This window comes from Eublepharis macularius, chromosome 6 (assembly GCF_028583425.1).
Source record: "Eublepharis macularius isolate TG4126 chromosome 6, MPM_Emac_v1.0, whole genome shotgun sequence".
Taxonomy (NCBI): domain Eukaryota; kingdom Metazoa; phylum Chordata; class Lepidosauria; order Squamata; family Eublepharidae; genus Eublepharis; species Eublepharis macularius.
The window spans coordinates 104,493,159-104,519,869 of record NC_072795.1 but is presented as its reverse complement, the minus strand read 5'-3'; the positions used below and the strand labels follow the sequence as shown (position 1 = coordinate 104,519,869).

Here is a 26,711-nt window from a genome sequence, read left to right as displayed (position 1 = left end):
AAAGCTCAGATGCGTACTTCTCCTTACTTTGTATGCATAAAGAACAGTTACATCAGAGTATCTTATATACCTTAGCACTAATTGTTTACAGAATAAAAGATCAAAAAGGTTAATACAAACATCCCTTCAGAATTACATTTTCCAGGATACATGGCATCCAACAAGTGTGAGTGACAGGATAGTCATACAAACATTTCAGAAACCGGATTTGTATTTTTGTTATGGGTTCAAGACACTTCTGGGAAGCAGCTCTAGAATCTTAGTTGTAGAATGAAAACAAGAAAAATGTTCACAGTTTGAAAGGAACTTTCTTGCTTACTGTGAGATTGGGCTGACCTGCAGTTTAATCTTGGAAGTGAGGGAGAAAGAATTTGCCACCGAGGCAGATTTAACTCTTGTGTGGGTGTCTTGCAAGAATGAATGCTCACATATTAATTTTAAAGGACAATCCCCCCAAAATCCCTTAACAATGAACACAAAATTAAAAATCTTGCTTCACTGCATCTGACAGTGGGATCAAGCCTACAAATTTTAGTATATGCTGGATTTGTAGTTTTTAAAGACAACAGGAATCTCCTCTGGCTTTTGCTACAATTTAGTATCTCTATACAAGATGCCCAGTGACATAGCTTCCAGAGATCCTGACATTCATAAGGATTAGAGAGCCGTTCTAAGCAGAGTTACCCCCTTGTAAGCTTTTTGATTTCAGTGGACTTAGAGAGGTGTTACTCCATTTAAGATGGCACTAACTGGAGTCTTGGAGAACTAGTTCTCAGGGAACTGAGACTTGAGATACTAGGTTGCATCCAGCCATCTTTTCCCTCAGTCTCATCCAAGTCCCCTCCATGCCACAGCTCCTGTCCAACATGGCTTTTGTTCATTGTCCTTTTTTAGTGGTAAAAGAGGACGCCACCTTCCTTTTCTTCCAGTGGAAACACTGCTTGTTGGATCCAGCCCAATGATGTTTCTGGATTTAATATGCTGAGGAGTTCTCAAAGAAAGAGCCTTTTTTCCGGGTTGGTTTTGGGTTAGATGGCAGTGCTGAAGGTTTGGCCTTGGCTTGTAATAAGCTTGTGGGAAAGTGAGTTCTTCACTATTATGTGCTTCACAGTTGCAAAATTCAGCGTTCTCACTACAGAAAAGTGAGGAAGGGTTTCAAACACAACTTGTGTTAATTGTCAATCATGTAGAGAAGACAGTAAAGATATAAATCTGTATATTTAATTTCTCTAAACCATTTCAAAGATAAAATTGCATTTTATTCCAGAATTCATAATTCTGATACTAAAGTTTGGTTTGCAAACTCACTGGTCAGAAAGAGCCACGTTAGGAAAATTTAGTTGACTTATTAGCTTGGACAGTAAATGCATTCATTTATTCATTCACTTACTACCTGTATAGTGTTTTCTTTTTTAAAAAACTATTCTTATTGAATTTTCAGAGTCGAGCAGATGTGTATATTGGAATCTATCCTGATTTTACTTCTGTAAAAACAATGACTCATTGGGAACAGGTACAGTTTATGCTGTTTTGGTTTCTATAGCTTTCACCAGGGAAACAGGTTTCCTCTGTAACTTCTTTTTCTTTATCTGATTGGGATATCACTATAAGGGATAGTACTTCTTACCTCAAGGAACCTTCGAACCAGTTCTGAATCCCATCATTATGACAGGGATGTCAGATACCTTTTTGCCTTCAGCCCACTCCCCTCCAACCTAAAAAAAATCATTTCCTGATAACAGGTGGGTAGATGTTTATACTTACTGTGTAGTGATGGAAAGGCATTCTCAAGTTTGGGGGGGCAGTTTGTGTGTGGGTTTTTGTTTTTGTTTTAACAGTTTGGCCTTGAGACTAGGGTAGAAATATCGTTGGCTCAGATTTTAGATTTCAAACCCCCAACCTTAGTATATACTGAGCATGTGAAGCTACTTTACACAAGTCCTATCCACAAGTTACAATAAATGCATGTACAATCTATATACAGTATATACTTAATGTTCCTATATGGGTGTGTTGAATAATTCTCATGTTAACAGCTGAATCTGTGATTTAACTCCTACATTTATCCAGATACTGGTCCCTGGTTTCATTTTCAAAGTGAATATGTATTGGTTCTTTCTTACATACATACTGTGTATGTGAGTTCACTGTAATATGAACAGGGCTCCTGAGTAGACATGGGCATGAACAGCATTATGAACGGAAAAAAAACACGAACAGGCCGCTCGGCTGCTCATGAACGGGCCATTCATGAGGCGCCACTCCAGCCAAACAGGTGGTCATCACAAGCCTTGTTCGTTGCGTTCGGCCACTGTCCAGGAAGCCAGCTACTCAGGCACCTTCAATCAATTGTGTCGGCAATGGAGGGACTGCCTGAACTCTGCACTCCAACTTAACTATAGTCAGAGCAAAAAGTTCTAGTCTAGCTATAGTCAGGGTTTAATTGTATATGACCATAGGCTGTCACAATACAGAGTTAGGAACAATAAAAGTAGGAATTTATCATACAAACATAAAATACAGTTTGTATTGAATGGGAGTTTCCTGGGGGCATTGAATTTGGGAATGTATAACTCTGAGATCCATACTACAAACTTGGCCAAACTTGAGTGATGGCTGGAGAAGAGCCTGCTGCACAATCCCTGTGAATATGGACTCTCTAAGTGCTAAGGGGGCTGTTTTGGTGCCGACGAACTACGAACACCAAACACGTTTGTTAATGGGACATGTTTGGTTCTGTTCGTCTGTTCGTGTTCATCATCAGGACCGAACAACAAACAGCCTGTTTGAGTTTTTCCCCCCGTTCGTGCCCATGTCTACTCCTGAGTCTACCAAGGTCAGTTTTGCCTACTTGTACTGGAAGCAACTCTCCAGGGTTTCAGGCTGGTTTTCCCGTTGCCTAATACCTGATCCTTTTAACTGGAGATAACAGTGATTGAACTTGGGGTCTTGTGCATACCAAGAAGATTCTCTACCACTGAGAAATGCCCCCTTCATAGATAGTGAGAAATGGCAAGGCTTAAAACTGCTTGATATTATGACCCCTTAGTCCTTAGACCCTATATATTGCTGTTCTTTTTCTGTAGTATGATGGGGTTAAAGTTCCTTTGTTCCTGAGCATCATGCCCTGTTTAGCACCTCAGCCGTAATGCTAGATTTTAATGGAGATTAGAATAGAGGTTAGAACATATTACTTTAGGTGAGCAAAGGGCATTCATTTTATACAGTCTTAAATGCACACACTGCTTCACTTAAGCAAATTGCAAGAAGATGGTTTGAGTTAAGCAATTAAAACAGATATAGATTTGGGAGAACTTGGGTATTCATTTCACACATCCCTGCTATTCTCAGGGTTCAACATACTCTTAAAGAATATGCACCCTCAATGTCAGCCCTTGGCAGTTGGATCCCCAAGTTTTCCACAGCAAACACACAGATGTTTTGGTTGAAGTAACTTTATTAGAGATCCATTCAGTTCAAGGAGCTCAGACCAGTGGATTGGCAGAAGTGACGTGTATGAAACCAGTGGTGTTAGTTATAGGGGAGATTCCCGCCTTCAGGACATGGGCCATTATGGTTTGGGCACGCAGGAGTCAGGGGGAGGGGGAGACACCAAGTTTAGGCTAGACAGAGTGAAAAGTGAAATTATCTTTGTTCCCAAGCAAGATTCAAGGACACTTGCTTCCTGCAGTGAGAAAGAGAAAGTAAACACTTGCAAGATAACATACTGGCATAACAGCAATACGGAACTTCTCATGCCCTCAGAGGGCTGGTACTGAACACAGAATACATTAATGGCACATATGCACGTGGCATATATGGCACTCAAAATATGTTTATTTGGTGGCTGATGAGGTGCCATTTCATTCTCTGAGTAGGCAGAGGCGACTACCATGTAGACAGAATACCCTACCATCCAGTTGCCGAAAGTGTTCTCCACAGCCCCTGTCTTGCTATCTTTCTTTCCTTTCTCAGCACATCCGGGTCTCCCTGGGCCCATTCAGAGCATGGCAGTATAAAAAAGTCAATGCAGTACTCATCCAGGATACACTCCCTGATTGTCTGAGCCAAATGCATCCCTGGAGGTGCCTCACCTTCTCCCCACCAGAGACCTCTAAGGGAGATGGGTGACAGTTAATAAAGCCTGGGGACAGGCCAGCCCAGAGGAAGCTGGGTGGTGAGGGGAAGGCCTGAGCAGCCTGGTTGCAGCCTACACAGCCATATGTGGGCGAGCCCACCCTGTCCCCCACTGTATTTTGCTGTAGAGAAGGCAAAAAGCAGTGGGAAAAGCCTAGAGAGGGACGGACACCCCCCCAGGCCTGGGCCATGCTGCCCTCCTAACACAGAGACTGCCCCAGGGGAGGTTGAGCAGTGATGGTGAGAAGAGCCAAGTGGCCACAGAGGCAAGATGAACCCGAAGGATGGAGGGAAGTGAGGTTGTTCATTTTCAAGGCCCATGAACCCCCCCTATCCTCCTAAAAGGGCCATTGGCTCCCCAGGCCATCATTCAAAGAGTCCACTGCTGCCTGAAGGAATGGTGGTGGCCATACGGGCTGCTGAAGAGGAGCCAGACCACACCTGTGCTCCTCTCTCCATGTGCCAAGCTGCAGCAGTTTTCCCTACACCACCCAACCTTTCCCCCCAGCTCCAAACCTGTCCACAGGTAAGTCATTGAGCCCCCTTTCTCTTCACTCTTGCACTTTGAGTATCTCTACACAAGATGAATTATATGAGGATGCTCAAGTAACAACAACAACAATATTTGATTTATATACTGCCCTTCAGGACAACTTAATGCTCACTCAAAACAGTTTACAAAGTATGTTATTATTATCTCCACAACAATCACCCTGTGAGGTGGGTGGGGTTGAGAGAGCTCATAGAAGTTGTGACTGACCCACGGTCACCTATCTGGCTTCAAGTGGAGGAGTGGGGAATCAAACCTGGTTCTCCAGATTAGTTTTGCCACTCATAATCACTACACCAAACTGGCTCATCAGAACTGCAATGTTAGCCCAAAAGGGTAGTTAAAAAGACAGATCAGAAGGCTCTGTCAGTTTCACCTCTTTAGAGCCTGCAAAGATTGCTCCTCAGAGGGTTTGCTTATTTCATATTTGCCTCCTTGAAGTCTCTGTCAATTTCACCTCCCCTTCATGGAGGCAAAGATAAAATAAATCCTTTGAGGAGCAATCTTTGCTGGCTCTAGAGAGGTAAAACTCACAGAGCCTTCCAACCTGTCTTTTTAAACGCAACTTCCCAGCTAACATTGTGTCTCTCCTCACTTGAGCTTCCTAGTGTAATTCATCTTGAGTAGAGAGATTCTTTGTTTCCCTTTACAAAGGTACCATCACAAGGTTGTTTTCTTCACATATGAATGGGAGGTTGCCTGTCTCTCTCCTCCCCGCCCCAATCTGATCTCAAAACAGCTGGGTAGAGGAAGATTTGTACTGGAGAAAGGTCACCACTACTTTACATGAAATTTGACATCTAGGTATCACAGAAACTTTATGTTGATCTTTCTTTTAGAGAAATCTCAGCTTCTTTCTCGTTTCAGATCTCTCAAATCTAATCTGGTTGGGCTTTTCCTTTTGCTGGGGAATTAACAGATTTCTAACACAAGTAATTCTTTTCTCTCTTTTTTAGGTATCTAAGTCAAATGAATTTAGGTATTTTGACTATGGGAATGAGAACAAAGCTATATACAACACGGTAAGAGAAAGGGAGATGGTGGGAAGGGCAAAAGAAACATTTGAAAAGATTCAGCATTATTTGACTATTCATTAAAAGTTTAGTAAAGAAAACACAATCATTTTTGAAGTCTTATGCAATCCTTCAGGGACTGGAAAAGATTACATATACATAAATGAGATGCACTGTTTGTTGAAAATGCATGCATTTAATACATATGCATTCCAATCCATATCTTGCCTATCTGATGAAGATAGCTGTCATGTATGCAAGCATCTATGCCATTGTTCTGTTCTGCATCTTGTGTTAAGAGTGTTGTAGACATGCTGTTATTGTTGTGTTTTGCATTTTGCTCATATGCTACTATCATGCTAATGATAACACTGTATTTTATGCATTTCATATAATTCATCTGAGAGTGTCTAAACTGCTAATTGCTGAAGGAGCAAGTAGCTTTTTGTTATCTCTAAGAAATATGTACTTTCACTTCTGAGCAACCTTGGGCTGAAGCTGCAGGTGCAAGCTGGATTGTATCTTTCTCACAAGAGAGAATAATTCCTCTCTGTACTTTTATCTAGACTAAACTATTTCATTCCCATGTAACTTTTTAGGGTTTTGCGCTTGAATGCAAACTGTCCAAAAGGGTGGGAGGTTGTTCCCTATATCAATAGCCCTATTGTTTGAATAAGCACTTCTGCCAACTTCACCTATGAATGTGTACCTGAACTGAATAGATCTCTGAATAAAGTTTCTTCAACCAATGCATCTGAGTGCTTGATGTGAGGGACTGGGGATCTACCTGCCAGGGACTGCCACCCTAGACTGACAGTTTGGCAGAAGTCTCCTTTTTCCCTCTGTACCTGAAACCTCTGGAGTTTGGCTACCGGCAGCATGTTGTTGGAGTTGAACCCGAGGACCACGGAGCCAGAGGAGCCAGCTATCCACCCAGACCCCCAACTGGGTCCAGACACAAATCCTGGAATTATTGGGGAAACTTCAAAAGAACTGTTACTGATGCCTCAATCTAGGCTGGAGTATCTAATGGACTTGAACGTATCAGAAACGTATCAGAAACTCAGAGCAGCAGGCACTCTGCCAAGGTACAGGGAGCTAGGAGCAATCCCTAAGGACAGAGTCTTTCACTATCCCTGGACACTGACTACTACCAGAGAATGGGCACCCCACTGGTCAATAACCACCAAAGAGAAAGTACGGCGGAGGGGGACAAGGTACTGCTGCCAATCCTTGGCAATGGAAGAGTACGTCAGGGAGGAAGGGGGCAGCCCACCGGCAGTGGGAGCCATGGGCGAAGACCCCGCAGGACTATGTGAACTTGGTGCAGTGGAGGCCGGGCCGACAGACTCGTCATGGGGCCAGACGCCGCAACTCCTAGAGCCAAGGAGAGGGGACCAAGTAAACTTTGAATCTGAAGAATGGCAAAGTATTGAAGCCCAAATGGAATCCCTTTGGTGAGAAATGGTGCAAGGGGTGCAAGAAATGATTAGCATACCCCTCGTCAAAGCTCGTACAAGCTGTGTGATGTAAGAAGAGACAATCCCACCCACCATTGGAGTATCGAGGGACCCTGTAGGATCGAGCAACCTTGTAGTGCCGCCACTATCTGGAGTGGCGATGGGATTACAAATTGTTTCTGGCCCAGCACAACCTCAAGGGTTGTTGAGGCCAGAACCTTCTCAACAGCAGTCAACTGTGGGACTGTTACTAGGAGCAACGGTGCTCATAACCAGCGGGCCAGGAGAGGAAGGAAGGAGGCTGATGAAACCTCCCACAACAGCATTACCGTTGATGCTGCCAGTTGGATTACAAACTGCCCCTCAAATGACTGGTGGACCCAAAGGCCCACCGCTTCAAAAATTTCCCTCGGGCTGCCACTCCGAGGGACAGTGGCCAACCAGCCAAGGGGGACTCAACAAGTAATTAACACCTCTGCTCTTAGTGTCATCAGCAGGGATCCCAATTACCTCAGCAGGGAATGGATTACAAAGGGGCTCTCAATATCAAAGAGTCCCTACCACACAACCCCCGCTTCAGGGGACAGGGAAGGGGATGCCCTGGGTCTCAACAGGAACAGGATTACTAATGGGTCACCCATATCAGGGAAGCCCTCCTATGCAACCAAATTATGGAGTGCTGGGGGGACTGGCGCTATTGTACCAGCCACCTCAGATTTTCCAGCCATCAGCAGCCCCATTACCGTATAGAGGCTATGCTGTACCCCAATTACCCCAGGGAGTTCAGGAATGCCCAATTCTACAACCTCCACATGTGGCCCAATCCCAAGGGGGCCAGCAGCTCCAGGGCATGGGGCTCACGCAGTGGGACCACCCCAAGAGTGGTGTAAACTAGATGCATGATTTGATGGAGACCCAGAGGATTTGGGGTTCTTTATTGTGCAAGCTTTGGAATTTTTCCAAGAGTGGGGGCACGTTTCCAAATGAGCATAGTAGGATGAGTCACCTAGTGTCCCATTTGGGGGGACCCACAGCTGCATGGCATGTAACCCTCTATGAGACAGAAGCCCCTGAACTACAAAGCTTGAAGGTGTTTGTATATGCCCTAAGAGCCCAGTTTGAGGATCCTCTAGATGAGGAAAGGGCTAGAACAAAACTAAAAACAGTAAGACAAAGGCATAGACCAGTATGGGAATATGCAGCCAAGTTCAGACAGTATGCAGCCAAAGTGCGTGATTACCATGAGGGAATTAAAATCGAATTCTTCCTAAATGGACTAAATGTGGACTTATTACCCAAGGTGTTAGTACAAGATGACCCTGGAACCCTCCTGGGTTGGATCCAGTTGGCATGTGAGGTCAAGAACCAAGATCAGGTAGTGAAGCTCGTAAGAATGCGGCAACAAGCAGAAACCAGAAAGCCGTCCTCGGAACCCAAGGGAAGAGAACAAACAATTCCTAAACCACTCTCCCCGAGGCAGAAAGAGCCATGCGTTGGAGAAGAGGCTTGTGTATCCAATGCGGGGGCATTGGACACTTTTCCTCACAGTGCCCAGGGAGACAAGAGCTCACTGGGAGGGGCCAGTCCATAAGAAAACCAACGGCTCCATCCAAACCTTCAAGCAAAAAGGCACCTCTAAGAAGCGGCCAGCCAGAAGCCGGTTTGGAGGCAACCAAAACTCCTGAGGAATGGGGCAAGGACCTTCCACCAGGAGAGGAGAATCGACCCACCCCACCGGCTGGAAACAGGAATGACCTGCCATGAAAAGGCCTGCCAGCAGGTCACAAAAAGGACAACACCCAGGCAGGTGAGAGAAAAAGGGGCCCTACTTTTTCTACCAGTAACTTTAATTAACCCTAAAAGGGGAACTCATGTGAGAGTGCAAGTGTTAATTGACTCAGGTTGCACTCGAGACTTAATAGCCCCAGCCCTGGTCACCGGACTGGGTCTCGATGTGACAGAATTGGAACAACCCATCATATTTGAACAGATGGATGGATCTCGCATGAAAGGGGATCCCATTAGCTATCAAACCAAGCAAACCCCGATGGGCATGGGGAATCACTGGGAATTCGGAATTTTTGTAATTAGCACAGTTGCCAAATATTCACTGGTGTTGGGGAGCCGGTGGCTTTGGGACTATGACCCATACATCAAGTGGAAAACAGGAGAGTTATATTTCAAGGGGAGAGATTGCGCAGGACATATATGGTCTCCCAAATGGGGCCGACATGCACCCCCTCCTTTAGAAACTGTATTGCTAACCGCGGAAGGGATGGAACAAATCCACCTCTTCCGCAGTGGATCCACGGAAGAGGTAGATCCACAAATACACACTCAAGAGTGTTATAGACATGCCGTTATTGTTGTGTTTTGCATTTTGCTCATATGCTACTATCATGCTAATGATAACACTGTATTTTATGCATTTCATTTAATTCACCTGAGAGTGTCTAAACTGCTAATTGCCAAAGGAGCAAGTAGCTCTTTGTTATCTCTAACACCATTGCAACAAGAAGTCCAAGCTCTTGGTTAAATGGTTTTATTCAGAAATCCAATCATTTCCATATATATTTCCATAGAATTACTTAGAGGCAAGAAACATCTAAGCGGTAAACATTTCCTTGATAGGAATAGGGACTTGAAGAAAGTACAGCTCTAAATACTCAATCGTTTCCCCCCTCCCACTTAGGCCACAGCTGACAGCATGACATCACTTCCAAGGGAAAACCTGGAAGCGACATCAATCATCTCTAGGAATCACTGAAACTCTATGGTTTTACCATAGCTTTTCTAGTGAATCATTGATAGGTTTGACATTACTCCAGGTTTTCCCCAGAAGTAACATCATGATGTGAGTGATGGTGGCCTCCCATGTTCCCCTTCCCCATCTTTCACTGGTTGCCAGTCCATGCCTGACAACCTTAGCCAACCATTTGCTGGAAGAATGGAATACAGCATCTGTATACTTGTAGAACTGCACTTGTTTCAATTGGTTTCGCGCTGTAGACCATTTAAACTTTATTATTTGGGGGGGGGAGTTAGGTTTTGTCATAATTAATTTTCAAGTACTCATTTCTGCAATACTTTGAAAATTCTTTTAGTGTGCATGAAAGGCTCAGGAGATGTTTGAAGAGAATGACTGTATTATGAGTGTACAACAGAATATTAATTTTGGTGTCAGCTAATTTTGATAGATGGGAGTCAACTTTCTTTTATACTGTGGGTACCATTGCACTTGTATAAAAAAAAAGAAGAAGAAGAAGGGGGCAAGGAATTGGTAAGGTGCTGTGAACTTGAACCAAATTGTTAAAAATAGAAACAGTTTATAATGTGTAGCAGTCATCTATCCATTGCAGTTTTTTTGAACTTCATCTGAAGAACTTTCCCTATTTAAATAAAAATTAAATCAAAAGCTGACTTGAAGTCATTGAAAGCTGCAAACAAATATTGAAGGGGAAAAGACGGGATAAATCATCAAAGGCTTAGGTATTGTATCTCTAGAGTTTTGAAAATACTGAGAAATCTCTGCAAAACAAGAAACTATACAGTATTGCATCATCAATAAAACTCATTAAATATTTATGATATTTTTTATCAACAGACTACTCCTCCATTTTATAAAATAGAAGACATGATTGTGCCAACTGCTGTATGGTCTGCTGGGAAAGACATTCTTGTAACCACAACAGATATAGAACTGTTGCTCCCTCGAATCAGAAACTTAGTTTTCTATAAGAATATTCCTGACTGGCAACATGTGGACAGTATCTGGGGCATTGATGCTCCAATGCGCCTATACCCAGATATGCTTTATTTGATGCAGGAGTACAATTGAAGTCTCAATATGAAGGGTAAACAGTGTATGTTCTACACTAAAGTGTAAAATTGGTTTTAATTTTCTTCTACATATAGCATCTTTAGCTTGTTTTTCTAATTCCTTCCTTAAGCAGTTTTTATTTTAGTAGATATTACACACCACTCATAGTTGCACAGACATAAAGGACAGAATGATTAACTGCTTGTGCATTGCAAAAGGGATCTTCTCTTTTCTGGTTTTCTTTGCTAAACTTCAGTGGGTGGACCTGAGTTCCTTAGTTTTATTTTAAATTTGGTTCTGCTTCCTAGCCATCCTTTTTTGCTGGGTGTGTGTTGGGGAGCTGTAATTGGGCTAGAGGGGGGCTGCTTGCTGGGGGGTTCTGGTTTTCTTTGCTGAGCTTCAGTGGGTGGGCCTGAGTTCTGAGTACACATGCTTGTGAAAAGGCTGCAGCAGGGCATAGCTGCCAAGCTAAAGCCTCACATGGAGAAGGAGTCATACATGTTGGTGACCATGTACAACCATTGCATTAAGGGCACTTTTGCCGAGCAGGATGGGAACCTCACAAGCACCAGAGATGCCCTCTGTCTGCGGGTGAGGTGTAGACAGGCCAAGAGAGGCTGCCTGCCATTAGAGGATGTGGGCGAGGGGCCAAGCCCTGCGAGTCCCTTTCGCACCCTTTCTGAGCAGGCTCCCCCCTGTGGCCACCGCTGGGATGTCCATGGAGATGGAGATGCTCCGGTGGGCCCTCAGCCCCTCTGGGATTGTGAGTCATGTGAGACAGGATGCGGCGGAAGCAATGGTCAGGGACTACCTTGTGGAGCCCTGCAAGTAGCTGTACACCGATCCACTGAGCTACTAGTCCAAGAAGGAGGTGGTCTGGCCAGACCTCTCCCTCAAGGTGCAGTAGTTCCTCTCATGCCCTCTGACGAGCATGGAGAGCAAGCGCGTCTTTTCTTATGTGGGTGACATTGTCAGTTCACATTGCACTTGCCTTCTCCCATGGAGAGTTGAGCAGTTGGTTTTCCTGAAGGTCAACATGCAGCTCTTTAATTTCTCAGGAGTGTATTTCCAGAGTGACTGAGGTGAGCCCTCCTTGTGGCCTGTATCCTCTGCGAGTCCATGACCTGGGGAATAGCGCTCTTCCCATCATTTAAATTAGTTAGAGCACCAGCAGAAGGAGGGTGGAACTCAGTGGCAGAAGGGATGCACCCTGCAATTTAGCCAGTCCCCCCAACCACACACAAATACAGATTGCATCAGCACTGGCCCAGTCCCTGTGGGTACAAATTTGTGAATACAAATTTGTAAATGTGAATAGAGGCCCCAGAAATGTAGACTGCCACTGGAATGGTAAGACAGGGAGAGACGCATTAGGTTAGGTAAACTGTAGAAGGACACAAAAACCCAGAGAAGCAGCCCCAAAATAAGCTGTGCATGTTGTTGTTTACTGTTGTTAAATGTTGTTTAAATAAAATTTTTAAAAATTATTTTGTGTGTGTGTGTGATGCTCTGGTACGAAGATAGAGAAGAATGGAGAGTGGCTGGCCAGCTGGCTCTGGGGGTGATGGAGGATTTGGGGGTGTGTGTCTTTGCTTCTGCTTTGCTTCCCCAGGGATGAGCTTGCATCAGGGGTGCATGCCTGTGCTATGTGGCTCTCACCCTGTGCATAAGCGCCCCTGGGAGCAAAGTCTGAAAAGTTCTCATCATAGGGAAGAATGGAGAGTAGCTGGCCAGCCAGCTCTGGGGGTGATGGAAGATTTCGGGGTGTGTGTCTTTGCTTCTGCTGGGCTGTTGCGGGGGTGGATTGTGAGTGGGACTGTGGCTGCAGCCATTGGCAGCCACAATCCATGTGTTTCTGCTGTGTGGAGTTTTCCCCACAGTAGAAATATGGTGAGGGATGGAAACCACTTTTTGGGAGGGAGGGGCATAAAATGGCCCCCCAAAGTGCAATATCCCTGAAACTTGGGGGGATTGGGCAGAGAGGTAGGAGCAGGTCTCATGAAAATTAGGTGCATTTTGCTTGCAAAATGCCACCCAAAACACCTAGAACCCCCACTTGTTTTTCCCCTTAGGGAATAATGGAGAGTGGAGGAGGATGGGGTACCTTCTTTGGGGGGGTCATAACATGGCCCCCCAAAGTCCAATCATTCTGAAACTTGGGGGGTCTTTATAAGAGAGTTAGAAGAAGGTTCCCACCAAGATTGGTGTGATTCAGAAAGAAAATGCCAAATCTTTCCTCATCGCACCTCAAGCAACCTGAATATTTGAAGTGGCTTGCCGCTTCGGGAATCACTTGGTTCCAAATCTGTTCCCCAATTCAGGTAAACCAAATTGGGAAAACTGAATCACCCTGGCATTGCACCCCCCTAGTGACTTATAAATTGCTTACCCAGAACTACCTGTGGACTTATCATACCAGAAGGGGACTAGTGCAATATTGGATTGAATATTTATTGAATAGTATTTATTGTATAATATTTATTGCAATGGTGGTATGATGATTTTCTAGAAATAAGCACTAGCACTTTATGAGTATGAAAGGATACTGTAACATACCATGAATGTAATGTGGTAATGGCTTCTTTATTGCATACATTGATTAAATTCATATAGGAGGGACTTATTGCTTTAGATAAAAGTACTGTTGATTGATTATTGATTGCAACAAAATTGTATCTTAGTAAGTCATCACAATCTATATCCCATGGTTGTCTCCCAGCAGTCAGACTGAGAAGAACTGCAGTTTGATGGCAGGTGGGACTTTGAAAGCATAGATTCTTTCCCTATGCTATGACAATGCTCCAATTGCTATGTTCAATAAAGTTGTAGACATGTTTTGCCCAGCCCAATGTGATGTTATTTTCAAATCAACTCGTGAGTAAAGAAATCTACTATGCACAGTGTTCATCCTCCAGTTATCTGATGCCCCCCCTTTCTGTCTATCCTTCCCAGGGCCTAAACCTATAGTGTTACTAGTACATGGTTTGGGACTTGAGGATGGATCCTGGGTTGCAAATCTTCCCAGCAATAGCCTGGGATTTGCTCTAGCAGATGCTGGCTATGATGTCTAGATACTAAATTGCAGAGGGACGACCTGGTCTAGAAGACACCAGAACCTGTCAATTGAGCAAGAAGAATTTTGGGATTTCAGGTATATTTGGGGAGAAATTCATGGGTTGGAGAGACTGACAGCAGGGAAACTTGTCCCCAATTCTGTCCTTCTCTGCATCTATAGTGATCATACATTGTCTTATCTTCTGGCAGAAGTGCTTCTGTTCTGACAAATAGACGGGATACTGTGGTTGCTTTGTTTTGTATTCAAACTCCCCTTCATCTAGCCTGGTCCAGTGGTCAAGAGTGGCAGGACTCTAATCTGGAGAACCTGGTTTGATTCCCTACTACTCCACTTGAAATCTTGAATCAGTCACATCTCTTTCAGAGCTCTCTCAGCCCCACCCACCTCACAGGGTGATTGTTGTGGGGATAATGATGATATACTTGTAAACTGCTCTGAGTGGGCATTAAGTTGTCCTGAAGGGCAGTATATAAATTGGATGTTGTTGTTGTTGTTGTTGCTGTTGTTATCTTCATCCCAGAATGTACTAACATATTTGCTTTAGATTCTGTGGCTATGTGGCTTTATAATGTTAACTACTTAAACCTACTGCTCAACCATGATTTTTCCATTCTTTCATTTTTTCACCCAATTGACACAGATATCCAAAATGAAAACATTACTGAGACAAAGTTCGTACAATCAGATACATGTTTATGCTTAGTTGATTTTTCTTTCATGGAGAAGATTGGATTTTCTGGCATAAAATTTGTATATACCTGTTCACTATACGGGAATGCAAAATGCTAAATTATAACAAAAGTAAATAAAATATAAAACTAAATAAATAACAAAAATATCATTGCGCTTTATTTGTGAACTGTTTCCTCGGAACGAAACTTATCCTTTAAGCATCAGAGATATGATGCTGGATTCAGTGCCCTGCCCTATTGTATATATGTCTAAAGAGTAGATACAGGCACAAACCAGGAAAAAACAGAACCACATGGGTCATGGGTCATCCAATTTCACAAACGATGAACTTTGTTGAATTTACCCAGTTCATGGTTCGTGGTAGCCCAGAATGGGCCCCTTCATGCTCAGAGAGCCCAAACTTGCAGGGAGTTTTCAGCCCTCCAAAAATCAGAGAAAGAAAAAAAGAAAAGCAAATAAAAGTGAGCCTCTCTGGGGAGGGGAACCCACAAACCCCCACAAACCAAACCGGAAGGGAGGCCCTCCAAAAGCAGAGAAAGAAAAAAAGAAAAGAAAATAGGCCTCACTCAGTCAAGCAAGGCCCCAGTTCAACTCAAAGGCCTAAGACTAGGTTAGGGGTGGGGGGAGGTGAAAAGCTAAGACTAGGCTGAGGGGGGGAAAGGAAAAAAGCACTGTTTCCCAAACACCTCTCCAGTAAGAAAAGGCAAGAAAAAAGAAAAGAGGCTTTTCAGCTCCTTTTCCAGCAACAAGTACAAGCCAAAGATCCCAAGCAAGCTCTCTCAAAAGCCAAGTCCCGGTAAGCCCTCCTCTCCCTCTCCACTGAAACTGAAACCATGAGGCACAAAGCCTTCCCTTTTTTATAAAATGCCCACATAGAGCAAAAAAGGAGCACTCTGGTTGGCAGAAAGACATGCCTAACATGGTTTGGAAGGAAGAGATTGGTGTTACCATGGCTACTGAAGGCCTATCGCCTCAGTTGCCTTAGAGATTCTAACCCTACCCCCCTTTTCCTGGCTGAATGGGCCAGAATGGGAGCTCTCTAGTTGGCAACGACAGCTGCCAATCAAGCATGGAGGCCTCAGATTGGGGGCAACCAAAAGACTGGCCACCATTTCCTGGGCAATGTATTGAATAGTGGCAAAGTGTCTGCTTCCTGAACTGGCCACAGAATGGTAGGAAAAAGTCGTTTGGTTCATAAAAACGCTACCCCACGAACTGCATGTTTCTTTGCCTAAGAAACAGCCATTCCGTCACAAATTTTGGTCCGTGGTTCATTTCGTGCCCATCTCCACTAAAGAGGCATAATTTCAGCTATGTTGTATGTGTCTTTGCATTTTAGTTTTCATGAAATTGGAATATATATTCCAGCAGCAATAACTTTTGTCCTGCAGAAAACTGAGCAAGAAGGCTTGAATTATATTGGCCATTCTCAAGGATGTACAGTAGGTAAGTTAAAAGGAATATAATGAAATGTATTTAATATTTCTATGCTGCTTTATACAATAAGACTAGTGAAGAGGATTCCATCAGAGCAATAGGGTGAGATCTGTCATGGGATGAGAGCAGGTGAAACCAATTCATGTTAGGAAGGGATGACAATTATGGAGATGAACAGGTGTTTGTAGAGACAGCCAGACTGGGAAAATCTCATCACTCCCAGATGCGTTTGCATCCTGCAGGAAAATAATGACTTCCTTTGATGTGAGTAGCGCCTGCTAATTGGCTAGTGTATTCTGGCACATTCTGGAAGTCAGGATTCAAACACTGATATGTGTGAGAGAATTGAAAAGAAGCTGTTCTCCCTTTGTGTGTGTGTGTGTGTGTGTGTGTGTGTGTGCCTGTTAGCCAGAAAGTATTATTAACCTTGCGTTTGCTTCCACCAGACTGTGGTTTCCAAGTTAGATTAGAAATTTTTCTATTTTCATTTTCTTTATTAGTATATCCATCGAGCGCCGGTGCCATGGTTTCTGGCGCCTGAGGCCGGGGTCAGCTTCAGGTCTGCCCTCCACCCCCTACTGCAGCAGCCATGGGGCCAAGGCCGCTGGGCCAGCCAGCCAGCCCCGCAGCCTTGGCCGCCCTATGGGAGTCGCAAGCTACACACCGAGGAAGAGCTGCCCGCCCAAGCCTTTTCCAGCAGTGCTCCAGCACCTGGGCTGGACGACAAGAACTTTCTTTGGGCATGCTACGGGGGGATGAAGTGGCTGGTTCAGGGTGAGCGAGAGGGAGCGAGGGTGCCACGGTTCTTTGTAGAGGAGAACCCCTGCTTCTGAGGAGGCAGAGGCCGGGCTGGGGGGAGGCATGCAATGGAGGCCTGCTTCTGCCCCCTTGCACCCGAACTGCAGGGCAGGGGGCAGCTGGGCGGGAGAGCTGGGAGGCCACCCACTCAAACTGCCCTGCACTGCCGCGGGTGGCTGGCGAGGTGCGTGTTTGTCCTCCCAGCCCTCATGGTCTGTTGCTCTGTGCACGGGCGGCTGAATTGTGCGCCCATGGCACCCCCTCTGGTGCCTCAGCACCCGTGGCGCCTGCCTCATTGCCTCAATGGTGGCACCGGCCCTGTACCCACCCTAATTTCTATAGCCTGTATACTTTCTAGAAATGTTGTTAATGGAATAAAGCTTTACACTTGTTTAAAAGTAAAACAACTGGATTGATTCCTATGGTGTTCTCTTGCTGGTAAATTATACAGGAATCAAGTTTCAGATGAGGAGCTGTGCTGGACTGCAGTAGAAAAACAAGATTTGGGTCCAGTAAAGCCTAACTAGATTTGCAGGGTATGGGCTTTTGAGAGTCAAATCTCCCTTCTTCATATACATTTAGTATGTCAGGTTTCATATACATGAAAGTATATACATGAAAGTATGTCAGGTTTCATCCAGTCAGAAAGTGGGAGCAGTTTTTAAAGTAAAGGTGTAAGGTATAATGATACTGTAATTAGCTTAATAAAGTTGATTGCAAAAAGCAGAAAATCAGCACCTGTAGTGAAAGAAGAATCCAGTGTTCATATTAAGCCCTGGGGGATCCATTGTTCTGAATTTGCAAAGAAACTCAGTCAAAGCAATCTTGTGTTATAATTTTCCTTTGAAGTTTTCTCTGCTTGAGAATTGCTATGCTTAGGACAGTGATGGAATGTCCTGGAAGATTAAAATGGTTTTTGAATGTTGTGATTTTTGATGTTAGATTTATGTCCATTTATTCTTTTGCGAATGAACTGACTTGTTTGTCCTATATAGAAAATTGAAGGATGTTGCTGACACTTGAAGGCAAATATAATGTTGGAAGATGAACATGTGAATGAGCCTGAGATGGCAGAGCTGCCCTGCAGCCATTGCTGGATGATGACACTGCTCTCTCAGAGCATTGGGAAGCAAGCGTTTTCCTTCCCACAGACAACCCCTCGACCTTGCAGCCTATGATAAATCAAGATGCCAACTTTGCCCCAATATTCAATCCAGCTACACATTCCCTGCACCAGGCTAAAAACACCAGCTATACAGTTAATGCAGGGAAGTCATTCTGTTAGTAGAGTTGTCAGTTCCAGGTTGGGAAATTCCTAGAGTTTTGTGGGGTGGAGCCTGGAAAAGGGAATTTAGGGAGCAAAGAGACCTCAGGTGGATATATGCCACAGAGTCCATCCTCCAAAGCAGCCATTTTCTCCAGGGGAACTGATTTCTCTCACCTGGAGATCAGTTATAATTCCAGGAGATCTCCAGCCACCACCTGGAGGCTACTACTAAAAGGAGGGATGCCTTGGAGTACCAACCAGGATGATAAGAACACAAAACTCCTGCGGTAAGAATTAAGGCATTTAAAGTACACCGTGCAAATAAACAATTTCAACTAACAAGTCAATCCAGCACAAAATAAACAATGCAATAAATCTTACATACAAAATATATATAAGGTACACTTATAAATATATATATTTTGGAATTGCAATATTGTGTAAGGAACTTTTCATTGTATGGTTGCACTTTGTAAGAATTGTATATGCATCTTGCATTTGCACTTTATGTAAGATTTATTGCATTGTTTATCTTGTACTGGATTGACTTGTAAGTAGTGTTTACATCATACATTGAAATTGCTTATTTGCACGGTGCACTTTAAATACCTTAATTCTTACCGCAGGAGTTTTGTTTTCTTACTACCTGGAGTCTGTAAAACATAAAATTAAGGAGGCTCCTCTAGTGGAACATTTTTTACAGATACATAGGGGACAGAGAGATCTTAGGGTCTCAGTACTAGAGGTTCTTAATACAAATAATTGTACAAATGTTCAACAGAGATTGTTACAATTGGAGTCCAGATGGATTCACAGACTTAATACCTTAGCACCTGCTGGTCTTAATAATACTTTGGACCTTACGTGCTATTTGTAAATTCCAGCTTTATATTACACAATCTCGTCTCTATTTCTCTGACTCAGCGGGATCTGCTTCCTTGGAGGTTGCGGCTCCTTTATTTCCTTGATTCTGTTACTTATTCATTCTGTAAATTAGCTACTGTTCCTTTAAGGTTATTCTATAAATGCTCTGATAGGGAAAGAGTGATCATGGCGTTCAGACCATCAGGCTATCATTAATATGGCGGAGTAAGATAGATACGTGGATTTGTTGTAAGTAATTTGCCTTGAGTATGGTGAATATGATATTTTTGCATTATGTACATTATATTATATATTTGGTAATATTGCTTTGCTACATATTAGATATGAGAATAACGTGCCTGTGAAGAAGTGACTCTCACAAAACGGGTTGGAATAACGTATGCTGGCAAATCCCATAGGCGTGGCTGACGTGGCTTCGGACATCGCTCTTCCATCTGCTACATCACAGCCTCATATTTCAATATTGGAGTTAAAATTTATTTTTGACATTTGTGCCGCCTTCTCTTTGATTGGATTTCATGGAGTGCCTGTGAGCACCTATTGATTGCACTTGAGTGCCTGTGAGCACCTTTATATTGGTGTATATTTGCAGTATTTGTGAGTGCCTGCGTGCACTCCTGTTGGAATTGTGACTGGACCATTTTGGATAGTATGTTTATACGTATATATCTTGTCTTTTGATAATACGGTTATCTTTTGTCTTTACATTTATATTGCATTGATGCACACTTTGCACTGTATAGAATATTTATTATATATATATATATATATATATATATATTGGTTATTGAGCTTTGAGTGATTTACTTGCAGAGTCCCTCCGGTTTACTTAGTAGTCGTTGGTTTCTGTCACTACCGGAGGAGCCTCTTTTCTTTCGTGTTAAAAAAAACAGCAGGTCCTGCTCCCCAGCCAGGCGGTGAGTACCTTCCATCCTGCACTGGAAGCTGGAGGTGGCAGTGGCCTTGGGAGGCAGTGGCCGCAGTGGTGGATGGGCGGCCTCTCAGCTGGCCTGCTAAGCAGCCAAGCACCCCAGCACCAGGAGCTGGAGGCGGCGGCGGTGGTGAGCGGGCACACACGTGGCTTCTCCACTGCACCTGCTGCATGGTCCCTCCATCCCAGCGCTGGAAGCTCAAGTGGCTGGCAAGCTGCTTGAGCCCATTTGCCAAGTTAGTTTCCATTCCTTTCCATTTCCAGCTCTTAGCATCCCTGTTTGTGATATCACCAGCAGACTCTGCCCTGCCTCACTCACACTTTTGCAAACTTAGTAACAACTGCACTCTAGAGAAAGGAGCAAAGACTGCCATTATTTTACAGGCCTAGAGGCAATGGCTCAGGAATGGAGCTGTGCTGAATATTCTCCGCAGTAGGGCAGCCAAGGATCCAATCTTGCTTTGGGTGAATACCTATATTACCACTCAGACAAGAAGGGGGTCTCTTTGAGGCTTTGCTTGTCATGTGAGGCACAGGGAGCAGAGAGCTTTACTTCCACACCTGTGCACAGGGTTTGCTCTTTAATGTGGAAGGAAAAACAAAACAGACAAAAATGTGGAAATGCGTATTAGGAGAGTTAGCATCAATCCCAGGTCTCTCCCTCCTTTGTAGTTTCTCCTTTTCTCAGAAATGGTGAGTGCTTATTGATCTGGGGGCACCCTGTTAGCAGTGGCTATTATTACCGCATCTGGTGGCAGTGAATTCCACAAGTTACTTTGGACTGGTGTGAACAAATGCTTCCATTTGTGTTTTTTGATCCTATTGCTAACCTGATATTTTATGTCCAAGTACTGCATTAATTGGATCGAGGGAGCGCTCCGGGGGTGGTTGTGCCCTGTGCGATGATGTCACTTCTAGGAGCAACATCACTTCCCAGAAGTGATGTCATCACATGTTTCTGGTGGAGTGTGTGCGCTTTGTGTGCGCCCGTAAGATAATAGAGACATCCACCACCTCTTTTCCCAGAAAAAAACCCTGATTTGAACTCTGGTAAGAGTTTCCTCTGTTGTAATTGGTATTCCTGATTCATGTTAGTAGCAGATAGAATGCATCATTAAAAGAAGTCTAACAAACCCTCCCTAAGCTATGCCTGAAAAGTCTTAGAATGATGATTATGCTGGCACAATAACGATGACTTAGAACACGAGTGCCAAATTGTAGTGGTAGTGTTCTGGCATAACTACCATGCTGGTGTATATCTGGGATAGCATTAGGGGTGTAACATTGACAAAGCAGTACTTACTAAAGTTATTAAGGCCCTCCAGCCATGGGTCCACCCTAACTTCAACATCACTTTGAGAATCTCTTTGTGGGAAATGAGAAAATGGGGCATTCCTTACCATCTTGCAGAGATTTGCCTTCCAAAGTATATAGCTCCCATCAGGATATTTTCAGGTAGCTAGCTGTTTTGCTGTGTAGTAGAAGAACAAGATTCAGGTCCAGTAGCACCTAGGTGGTCTTTAAGGTGCTACTGGACCCTAGCTCCCATCATGTTCACCATCATGTCCCCCCTCCCCACCACTGCACCTTGTTAATTTGTTTTATTATTTGTATATTGATTTTAGTTTTGTTTTTATCAATTTTAACTGTTCACCGCCCAGAGCCCCTGGGGATGGGCAGTATATAAATTGAATAAATAAATAAATAAATCACAAGTTACCTTCAACCGAGCTGTGAGTGACCAGGGATTGGGGAAGTTAGCATCAAGCCAGGTAGAGAGAAGAATGGGGTCCAGGGTTCCCTGAGTGACCATTGATCTTTTTTTGTCATTTTGGGAATCAATTAGAAATGTTTATTTGACAACTCCTACAATTGCATGTTTCAAAACTGGTCTTTCATTTGATAACTGCCAAGCCCATGCACCTGTGACATAACTTCCAAGAATGTATGGTCAAAGCCTTTCCTTGTGTTAGAAAACTCAAGGGCATTACAAGATACAGCAAACTAGTGTCCCTTCCAATTTTGTCCAAGAACAGGCAGCAAGTTCAATCAGCTCCCTAGTCTTTAGGATGGGCAGGGAGTGTGTGACTGGCCTAAGGTCATGAAGCAAGTTCCCATAGCAGAGTGGGGATTCAAACTTGGGTCTCCCAGGTCATTGTCCAACACTCTAACCACTACTCCATAGAGCCTCTCAAAATTCTATTAAACCTCAATCTCCCTTACTGACTCAAAGGATATTTTTACCATCATCATGACCTATTAGCTTATACAATAAATTCATACGTTAATTCACTTCCTAACTGTATAGGAGATTCTAAAACATCAATTTTTATTGATTTTCCAGAGTTGAGGAGATGTATATCTTGGAATATCTCCCGATATTACTTCAGTAAAAACAATTTCTCAGGTAGAGTTTAATTTTTTAATCTTGACAATGTAAAATTTAGAAGTCAGCACTTCATGTGTAACTGAATACTTAGTGTATATATAAAGTTCATTTTAAAAGTGATTTTCAAATATCAAATGTCTCTATACTGAATTATCTGTGCTCATTAAATTTGCTGATGATACCAAATTGGGAGGAGTAGCAAACACCCAAGAAGATAGAATTAAAATTCAACAAGACCTGAATACTCTGGAGAAGTGGGCAGCTGTGAATAGGATGCAATTCAACAAAGAAAAGTGCACAGTATTACATCTGGGCCACAAAAATGGGAAGCACAAATACTGGATGGGGGATACACTTCTGGGCAGTAGTACATGTGAAAGGGATCTTGGGGTAAGAGTGGACTGTAAACTAAATATGAACAGTCAGTGTGATGCAGTGAAAAAAAAGGCTGATTCAATCTTGGGGCCATAGCGTTGAAATCGCAGAAGGTCATAGCCCCTCTCTATACTGCCTTGGTCAGGCCACACCTGGAGTATTGTGTGCAGTTCTGGAGGCCTCACTTCAAAAAGGATGTGGCCAAAATCAAGAGGGTGCAGAGGAGAGCGACAAGGATGATCAGGGGTCTGGAGACTAAGCCCTACGGTGAAAGGCTAAGGGCCTTGGGAATGTTTAGTTTGGAGAAGAGGAGGTTGAGGGGGGACATGATTGCTCTCTTTAAATATTTGAAAGGCTGTCATTTGGAGGAAGGCAAGGAGCTGTTCCAGTTGGCAGCAGCAGGTAGGACGCAAAGCAATGGGCTTAAACTACATGCACAAAGGTACCGGCTGGATATTAGGAAAAACTTTTTTACGGTCAGAGTAGTTCAAAAGTGGAATCAGCTGCCTAGGGAGGTGGTGAGCTCCCCTTCACTGGCAGTTTTCAAGAAGAGGCTGGATGAATACTTGTCAGAGATGCTTTAGGCTGATTCTGCACTGGGCAGGGGGTTGGACTAGATGGTCTGTATGGCCCCTTCCAACTCTATGATTCTATGATTCAATGAATTATTTTCCAAGTTTTCCAGTTGTTACAGCTACAGTTATAATATGTTTATTAAGGAAGAGTCTCAAAATTCAAATTACTAGATTTACAGACAGGACCCAGCGAGGGTTGCAGTCGCAACACTTGGAATTGGCCCCCAGGTTCCAGAGAGGTAGGTGGGGGGGGGACAGATTCTTCAATGAGTGACAGCAATGCCCATTGGAAACCACACGAGAGGTGATGGGAGTGAAAAACACCCACAGACCTGCAGTGGTGCCATTTGATCATGTCACTACATCACACCAATGTGAGAATGCAGGTTGGACTTTGAGAGCCATGCCCCCGTCCTGGGGTGATGCCCCTCAAAGTGGACTGACAGCCTGCGGGAGCAGAGAAACTGCTGTGGGGGCCATCATCTACCTCCTCCCTGCACCAGATTTCCGATGTCCATCCCTGCTTCCAGAAACAGCGAAAAGGAGGGTGGAGCATCCTCCCGGAGGCGGAGCTCCCAAGATACCAAGATGTTGGTCAACATCTCCTACCTCCCAGCAGCAACTTCCTCCTTCTCCCACATGCAGCAATGATCTGCCTGGCTTATCAGATGCCAGCAGCTCAGTCTGTCAGAGAATGAAAGTCCTCAGTGGAGCCCCTCCCCACCCTGCAAGACATTCCTGGGCCACACTTCAGCTCCCACCCTACTGCCTGAAGTTACATTGAGGGAGGGAAGACGGCAGGGAAGTGGGATGGGGTGCCACTTGATGCCTGCTCCTCTTGGCAGCAGAGGAAAAGCACCATGAAGCACCTGAAGGGAAACTGGACATCAAAAGTAGCCCAACTCCCAGAGGTATTGATCCTTTTAAACTATCCACTTCTCAATTTTGTCCAAGTTGGGCTCTGCCTGAACATTTTGGCAAAAAGGGTCTAGGTGGGAAGAGATTTTTCTTCCTGGCCAAGGAGTTCCCACTCTTTCTTCGTGGTTTGTTCAGCTCTAACAAAATCCACACACAACAGCCAGTTCGCCTCCTGGCTGCAAACCTAGACAAAGGATAGTCACTCAGGGAGGGGAGGATTTCTCTAATCCTTTTAAACCCTTGGTCTTAATCCGATGATGTTGCAAGGAGGGAACAAGAATATACTGGCGCTCAGCTGGGGCTGTCAGAACAGCAGGGGGAAGAGGGGAAAGGAACCAAATTAAGCTAACTTGTCAAATTAAATGGTTAATTTTTTGGATGGGAGCTCAACAATTCAGGAAAAATTACTTAACCCTTAACTAGCCAAGCACCATGGCCAATGCCCAGGACTGTTCTTCCAAGGGACGCTAATCCTTGGGAACTTGAGGCTGCATCAAGAGAGGATCCTTCTAACTTACCTAGCCTAAAAGTAACTTCCAACCAACCTCAAAATAGCCAAGAATAGGGAAGAGTCCCCAAGGATGAATCAAGAGGGGGAAGGGGGAAGGATTCCCAACCCAGGTAGTTGCTTTTATCAGACACACAAGATTCACATTTATACACACTCCTACAAGAGTTTCTCCAGGAAAGTTTTCCTTACGTCTGCATTCTAAGGATGGTGCCATGACTCACAATATCTAGAGATGCAGGGCTTGCCCACGCTTTCTCCACCATTCAACTGTTACTCAATGGTTCTCCTTACAAGTTTTGAGGGGGAATTAGCAGCAAGGAGAGGTTGCAAGAGGAGGGTAACTGCAGGATCTTCTAACCGATGTATACCAAGAGTGTTTGCCTCTGGAGGGCTCTTTAATAAACAGGCAGATGTTCAACAGGAGTGGTTTTTTATTAAAGAAGGAGTAAAAGAACATTGCACAGAATACACACAGCACTCACACACAGACCTAACTAGAAAACAGTAAGGGAAGTGGGAAAGCAGTGCACAGAGAGAGAGTTATATTTACCAGTCCTGAAGGCCAGAGGAGTCCACAGGGGAGCAGCATTGAAGGGTCCAGCACATCACAGCAAGGAGAGGGAGAGGGACTCAGACAAGAAGTCTGAGGATGTGTGCAAGAAACACACATAGGATGTGTGCAAGAAGCACACATAGGCTGAAAGCAGCCCTTTTAATAAGAAAAAATCATCCTTTTGAGCAGGATGGAGACTTTTGCTTATCACAATAATTCAAACGGTTGTCTCCAGCATTGTAAGGCAATAAAACCAGAGAAGGTTTGATCAGGCACATCTATTGATACCAAAAGGCTGATTTATGGCTCTCTGAGTGTAGGATAGCAAGATCCCTCAGATTCCTGAATGCCTGCAATTAAGGAGGAGGTGAAGAGGAAGATCAGAGGAATTGGGATCTGGAACTCTGGGAAGATCACTCCTTTGATTTGTAGATTTTGTACACCTCCGTGTGTGTGTGCGTGTGGGGGGGGGGTTGTTAGCTTGCCTTTCTTATGACCTAAAGTTCAGTATGTTTCCAGTCTCCTGGCCAGTAGATGGCAACTGTGTTCTTGCCTTGCCAGGCAGCATGTATTAAAGTGTAGTCCTGGTATGTCTCTTGGGAAAATTGTCTCCTGGCTTGGGGGCTGGTCCTGAGTGTCAGTGGCTGTAGGTTTGAGCCGGGTCTAGAACAACTTGGTTGTGCTGCCTTTCTTACTGTTCTGGGGGAAAGGTATGTGTGGCTCAATGCAGGGGAGTTTGCAAGTGAGTGGTGCTTTTGCTGCCAGTCTAGTACCTTGCTAGCAATGTGATGGGTGCTCTGTCTGCCTCTTGGGTGTGTGTCTGGTCCAAGCTGGGGAGGGGGCCTCTCAAGCCAGGTGCCTCTGTTGGGGTGCCAGAGTTGTGGGCTCTTGATGCCCTGTCTTCCAGCTGCCTGGAGGGGAGGCAGTGGCTGCAATCACTGCCAGGGATTGGCTCTGCCTTTCCTTGCCACTCATAGATCTGTCTATGGCAGCTGTCATGCCATTGGTGGATGTTGCCAGAGTTTCTATGGAAACAGGAGAATGTCCTGACCAGGCTTGCCCATCAACATATCTCCCTGTTGAAAGGCCTCTGGAATTGGACTGATGCCACTGGAGTTACGTGGGCATCTGTATGCCCCTGCCTCAGCAGGGTTTATGATTGCTTTGCCCAAGAAATGTCAGTTCATAGGAAGAATTCTCAGAAATATGGGAAGCATTTGGAAGAGTTACGTACTTTTTTAAAAAAAAAAATTAAAAGTAACATACTAGCATAAAGAACATACTATAAATTCTAAAAGAACAAACAAAATTTTGTTTTCCAAA

General features: G+C 44.2%; 1 protein-coding gene across 2 annotated transcripts in view; it reads left to right on the top strand.

Annotated features, from left to right (window-relative positions):
* The window catches only part of LOC129332099 (lipase member M-like), a 31,050-nt gene extending 18,583 nt beyond the window's left edge, over positions 1-12,467 (top strand). For both annotated transcript variants that reach the window (XM_054982936.1, XM_054982937.1), the window contains 3 exons: positions 1,442-1,513; positions 5,644-5,709; positions 10,765-12,467. In XM_054982936.1, the coding sequence (XP_054838911.1) occupies positions 1,442-1,513; positions 5,644-5,709; positions 10,765-10,998 (372 nt within the window). In that variant the 3' untranslated portion in view covers positions 10,999-12,467. The remainder of the gene's footprint in view (positions 1-1,441; positions 1,514-5,643; positions 5,710-10,764) is intronic.
* The last annotated feature ends 14,244 nt before the right edge of the window (positions 12,468-26,711 follow it).